The following is a 6,274-nucleotide window of genomic DNA, read 5'->3' on the forward strand; positions in this document are numbered from 1 at the left end:
TCCCTGGGGGGGTTGGTGACACTGCTGTCCCCTGTCCCTGTCCCTGGGTTGGTGACACTGCTGTCCCCTGTCCCTGTCCTGGGGGTTGGTGACACTGCTGTGTCCCCAGGGGGTTGGTGACAGTTCTGTGTCCCCAGGGGGGGTTGGTGACACTGCTGTCCCTGGGGGGGTTGGTGACACTGCTGTCCCCTGTCTCTGTCCCTGTCCCTGTCCCAGGGGGGGTTGGTGACACTGCTGTCCCCTGTCCCAGGGGGGTTGGTGACACTGCTGTCCCCGTGTGCCCCCCGTGTGTCCGCAGGGAGTTCCGGTTCACGTCGGACGTGCCGGTTTGGTTGGACTATCGGGGCAAACGCGTCACCATGGAGCAGGTGACACACTGGGGACAGGGGGGGACAGCAGGGACAGGCCCTGGCCTTGTGACCTGTCACCCTGTCACCCTGTCACCCTGTGACCTGTCACCCTGTGACCTGTCACCCTGTCACCCTGTCACCCTGTCACCCTGTCACCCTGTCATTGTCCCTGTCCCCAGGGTGACACTGTGACCCTGTCCTTAACCCTGTCATTGTCCCCAGGGTGACATTATTGGTGTCCCCATGGTGACCCTGTCACCCTGTCCCTGTCATTGTCCTCAGGGTGACCCTGTGACCCTGTCCCTGTGTCCGTGTCCCCATGGTGACCCTGTGACCCTGTCATTGTCCCCAGGGAGCCATGGCCGGGATCCTGATGGGGCTGGCCCTGTCCCTGTCCCTGTCCCTGTGTCCCTGTCCCCAGGGTGACCCTGTGACCCTGTCATTGTCCCTGTCCCCATGGTGACCCTGTCCCTGTCATTGTCCCTGTTCCTGTGTCCCTGACCCTGTCATTGTCCCCAGGGTGCCGTGGCCGGGATCCTGATCGGGCTGGCCCTGGCCCTGTCCCTGTCCCTGTCCCCAGGGTGACCCTGTGACCCTGTCCCTGTCCCCAGGGTGACCCTGTGACCCTGTCATTGTCCCCAGGGAGCCGTGGCCGGGATCCTGATGGGGCTGGCCCTGTCCCTGTCCCCAGGGTGACATTATTGGTGTCCCCAGGGTGACCCTGTCCCTGTCCCCAGGGTGCCGTGGCCGGGATCCTGATCGGGCTGGCCCTGTCCCTGTCCCTGTGACCCTGTCCCTGTCCCCAGGGTGACCCTGTGACCCTGTCCCTGTCATTGTCCCCATGGTGTCCCTGTCATTGTCCCCAGGGAGCCGTGGCCGGGATCCTGATCGGGCTGGCCCTGGCCCTGTCCCTGTCCCTGTCCCCAGGGTGACCCTGTCCCTGTCCCCAGGGTGACCCTGTGACCCTGTCCCTGTGTCCCTGTCCCCATGGTGACCCTGTGACATTGTCCCCAGGGAGCCGTGGCCGGGATCCTGATCGGGCTGGCCCTGTCCCTGTCCCTGTCCCCAGGGTGACCCTGTGACCCTGTCATTGTCCCTGTCCCTGTCCCCATGGTGACCCTGTGACCCTGTCATTGTCCCCAGGGTGCCGTGGACGGGATCCTGATCGGGCTGGCCCTGTCCCTGTCCCCAGGGTGACCCTGTGACATTGTCCCTGTGTCCCTGTCCCCATGGTGACCCTGTCATTGTCCCCAGGGAGCTGTGGCCGGGATCCTGATCGGGCTGGCTCGACTCAACTGCTCCCAACTGCGGCTCAAGAGGCTCTGCCACCGCCAGGGGTGGGACACTGGGACACTGGGGACACTGGGGGGACATTGGGGGGATTGGGGACAGGGGAGGACATTGGGGACAGGAGGGGACATTGGGGACATTGGGGACATTGGGGACACCATTGGGGGGACATTGGGGGGACAGTGGGGACATTGGGGACATTGGGGACATGAGAGGGGACACTGGGGGACATTGGGGACATTGGGGGGACAGTGGGGACATGGGGGGGACATTGGGGACATTGGGGACATTGGGGACATTGGGGACACTGGGGGGACATTGGGGACATGAGGGGGACACTGGGGGGACATTGGGACATTGGGGACATTGGGGACATTGAGGACAGTGGGGACATTGGGGGATTGGAGACATCTGGGGACATTGGGGACATTGGGGACATTGTGGGACATTGGGGACATTGGGGGACATTGGGGAGACATTGGGGACATGAGGGGGACAGCTGGGGGACATTGGGGACATTGGGGGACAGTTGGGGACATTGGGGGACATTGGGGACATTGGGGACATTGGGGGACACTGGGGATGTTGGGGACATTGGGGACATTGGGGGACATTGGGACATTGGGGACATGGGGGATATTGGGGACATTGGGGACATTGGGGATGTTGGGGACATTGGGGACATTGGGGACACTGGGGGACACTGGGGATATTGGGGATGGGAGGGGACACAGAGGGACATGGGGAGCATTGGGGACACTGGGGGACACAAAGGGGGCAGGGGACAAGGGGGACAGTTGGGTGTCCTCCCACTCACCATTGCTCTGTGTCCCCCTGTTCCCACTGTCCCCCTGTCCCCAATGTCCCCTCCCTGTCCCCTCCTGTCCCCTTGTCCCCCTGTCCCCTCCTGTCCCCAATGTCCCCCTGTCCCTCCTGTCCCCCCTGTCCCCCCTGTCCCCTCCTGTCCCCAATGTCCCCAAATGTGTCCCCAATGTCCCCCTGTCCCCCCTGTCCCCAATGTCCCCAAATGTGTCCCCTCCTGTCCCCAATGTCCCCAATGTCCCCAAATGTGTCCCCAATGTCCCCTCCTGTCCCCAATGTCCCCTCCTGTCCCCCCTGTCCCCAATGTCCCCCAATGTCCCCTCCTGTTCCCAATGTCCCCCTGTCCCCTCCTGTCCCAATGTCCCCAAATGTGTCCCCAATGTCCCCTCCTGTTCCCAATGTCCCCCCCTGTCCCCCCTGTCCCCAAATGTGTCCCCCCTGTCCCCCCTGTCCCCAATGTCCCCGCTGTCCCCCCCTGTCCCCAAATGTGTCCCCAATGTCCCCAATGTCCCTCTGTCCCCCCAGGCTGCTGGGGCTGGGCCGGGTGGTGTCGTTTGCGGTGACCGAGTGGCTTCGGGACATTCGGTGTCACCAACTGCCCGGGCTGCTGGGGGGGGTGGCCCCGGTGCACGCCGTGCTGCGGCTCTGTGAGTGTCACCAATGTCCCCAAATGTCCCCAAATGTCCCCAAACCCCTCTGTGAGTGTCCCCAAATGTCCCCACATGTCACCAACCCCCCCTGTGCACCCCGTGCTGCGGCTCTGTGAGTGTCCCCAAATGTCCCCAAATGTCCCCAAGTGTCCCCAAATGTCACCAAACCCCTCTGTGAGTGTCCCCAAATGTCCCCCCCATGTCCCTCCTGTCCCCAGGGAACTGTTGGGGTCCCCCTTGACCTGCCCTTCCCCCCACACCATTGTCCCCTCTTTTTCCCCTCATTGTCCCCTCACTGTCCCCTCCCTGTCCCCTCACTGTCCCCTCATTGTCCCCTCCCTGTCCCCCCATTATCCCCTCATTATCTCCCCCTTTATCCCCTCATTGTCCCCTCCCTGTCCCCTCCCTGTTCTCTCATTGTCCCCTCCCTGTCCCCCCATTGTCCCCTCATTATCCCCCCATTGTCTCCCCATTATCCCCTCATTATCTCCCCATTGTCCCCTCATTGTCCCCTCATTATCTCCCCATTGTCCCCTCATTGTCCCCTCACTGTCCCCCCATTGTCCCCCTCATTGTCCCCTCCTTGTCCCCTCACTGTCCCCTTCCTCTCCTCCATTGTCCCCCATTGTCCCCCCATTGTCCCCTCACTGTCCCCCACTGTCCCCTCATTGTCCCCTCATTGTCCCCTCATTGTCCCCTCATTGTCCCCCCATTGTCCCCCCATTGTCCCCTCACTGTCCCCTCCCATTGTCCCCTCTCATTGTCCCCTCACTGTCCCCCATTGTCCCCTCACTGTCCCCTCACTGTCCCCTCCTTGTCCCCCACTGTCCCCTCCTCATTGTCCCCCATTATCCCCATTGTCCCCTCATTGTCCCCTCCCTGTCATCTCATTGTCCCCCATTGTCCCCCATTGTCCTCCTCCTGTCCCCCTCCTCTCCCCCCTTTATCCCCCCCCTGTCCCCACTGTCCCTGTGTCCCCAGGGCGGTCTCTCCGGGATCTGCTGCTGCTGCCGCTGCTGGGGTCCCTAGGGTGACCTGGGGTGACCCGGGGGGTGACCCGGGGGGTGACGGCGCTGGGAGCGGCCTCGGCCAACGCCGCCCTCGGGCTGGGGGCGAAGCTGCTGCGGGCGCTGCAGGTGAGAGACAAAAACACCCCCAAAATGGCCAAAAATACCCTGAAAACACCCCAAAAACACCCCAAAACACCCCGAAAACACCCAAAAACACCCCAAAAACACCCTGAAACACCCCCAAACACCCTGAAAACCACCAAAAAACACCCTGAAAACACCAAGAACACCCTGAAACACCCCAAAAACACCCCGAAAACACCAAAAACACCCCAAAACCATCCCAAAAACACCCCCAAAACACCCCGAGAAACACCAAAACCACTCTGAAATACCCTAAAAACACCCTAAAATACCCCCAAAACACCCCTAAAACACCCAAAAAACACCCCCAAAACACCCCCAAAACACCCCCAAAACACCCCGACAAACAACAAAAGCAACCCCAAAAACACCCCCAAACACCCCAAAACAAACACCCAAAACACCCCTAAAACACCAAAAACACCCCGAAACACCCCCAAAACACCCAAAAACACCCCAAAAACACCCCCAAATACCCCAAAACCACCCTGAAATACCCTAAAACCCACCAAAATCCCCCAACCCCCACCCCCAGACTCCCAAAATCCCCCAAATCCCCCCCAAATTCCCCTAAATCCCCCCAATCCCCTCCAAGACTCCCAAAATCCCCCCAAGACCCCCAAAGTCCAGCCCAAAATCCCCCAATACTCCCCCAGACCCCAAAATCCCCCAAACTCCCCCAACCTCCCCTGGACCCCAAAAATTCCCCCCAGACCCCCAAAATCCCCCCAGACCCCCCAAATCCCCCAAATGCCCCCAAAATCCCCCCAACTCCCCCCAAATCCCCCCTTTGGGACCCCCAAAATCCCCTCAAATCCCCCCAGAGCCCCCAAGACCCCTAAAATCCCCCCAAATCCCCCCTTGGGACCCCCAAAATCCCCCCCAAAACCCCTCTACCCTCCAAATCCCCAATTCCCCAAGACCCTCAAATCCTCCTCCCCAGATCCCCCTCAGAACCCCCCCAGACCCCAAAACCCCCCCAGACCCCCAAAACCTCCCTTGGGACCCCCAAAATCCCCCCAAATCCCCCAAAATCCCCCAGGTCCCCCAAAATCCCCTTGGGACTCCCAAAATCCTCCCAAACTTCCCCTCCAAATCCTCTCAAAATCCCTCCGATCTCCCTGGGGTCCCCTGTTTTTTTGGGGGGTCCCAGGTCGTGACCTTGCCCTTTAGCTTCAGGGGGTCCCTGTTTTTTGGGGGGTCCCCAGGTCGTGACCTTGCCTTTGCCCCCAGGCCCTGGGCCGAGGTCCTTTGGGCTCGTGACTCCTCGGGACCCTGGCCTCCTCCCAGAGCCCCCGGGCAGCGACGCGCGCTCCCAGTACGGACCAGTAGGGACCAGTATGGGGGATCCCAGTAGGACCAGTAGGGACCAGTATGGGGAGGGGACTCAGTATGGACCAGTTTGGGGAGAACAGATGGACCAGTATGGACCAGTATGGGGAGGGGGGACCAGGATGGACCAGTATGGGGAATCCCAGTACCGGACCAGTATGGACCAGTATGGGCTGGGGACCAGGATGGACCAGTATGGGCTGGGGGGACCAGGATGGACCAGTATGGGGGGATCCCAGTATAGACCAGTATGGGCTGGGGAAGCCAGGATGGGCCAGTGTGGGGATCCCAGCATGGACCAGCATGGACCAGTATGGGGGAGGGGGATCCCGGATGGACCAGTATGGCTAGGGGAATCCCAGTATAGACCAGTATGGGGGGGATCCCAGTATAGACCAGTATGGACCAGTATGGGGGGATCCTGTAGGGACCAGTATGGGGAATGCCAGTATAGACCAGTATGGGGCTGGGGGACCAGGATGGACCAGTATGGGGGAATCCCCAGTATAGACCAGTATGGGGAACCAGCATAGACCGGTATGGGCTGGGGGATCCCAGTATGGACCAGTATGGGCTGGGGAGGGGACCAGGATGGACCAGTATGGGCTGGGGATCCCCAGTATGGACCAGGATGGGGGACCAGTATAGACCAGTATGGGCTGGGGATCCTGTATAG

The 6,274-nt window shown here is 61.1% G+C and overlaps 1 protein-coding gene across 1 annotated transcript; it reads left to right on the forward strand.

Moving 5' to 3' along the window:
• The first annotated feature begins 256 nt into the window (after positions 1–256).
• Positions 257–4,146, forward strand: LOC126652340 (autophagy-related protein 2 homolog A-like). Its single transcript, XM_050339080.1, has 4 exons — positions 257–368; positions 1,605–1,687; positions 2,988–3,109; positions 4,094–4,146. Exons 1-4 carry the CDS (start codon positions 360–362, stop codon positions 4,144–4,146), a joined length of 267 nt encoding a protein of 88 aa, XP_050195037.1. The 5' UTR covers positions 257–359.
• Positions 4,147–6,274: the final 2,128 nt, after the last annotated feature.

Source organism: Myiozetetes cayanensis, unplaced genomic scaffold, assembly GCF_022539395.1.
Source record: "Myiozetetes cayanensis isolate MyiCay16 unplaced genomic scaffold, myiCay2020 scf776, whole genome shotgun sequence".
NCBI classification, from domain to species: Eukaryota; Metazoa; Chordata; class Aves; order Passeriformes; family Tyrannidae; genus Myiozetetes; species Myiozetetes cayanensis.

Bases quoted from the DNA above. Each gene is read 5' to 3' on its own strand.
- LOC126652340 (XM_050339080.1), top strand. The intron at 1,688-2,987 runs GTGGGACACTGG...CTGTCCCCCCAG, and splicing joins AGGCTCTGCCACCGCCAGGG to GCTGCTGGGGCTGGGCCGGG. The intron at 3,110-4,093 runs GTGAGTGTCACC...CTGTGTCCCCAG, and splicing joins GCACGCCGTGCTGCGGCTCT to GGCGGTCTCTCCGGGATCTG.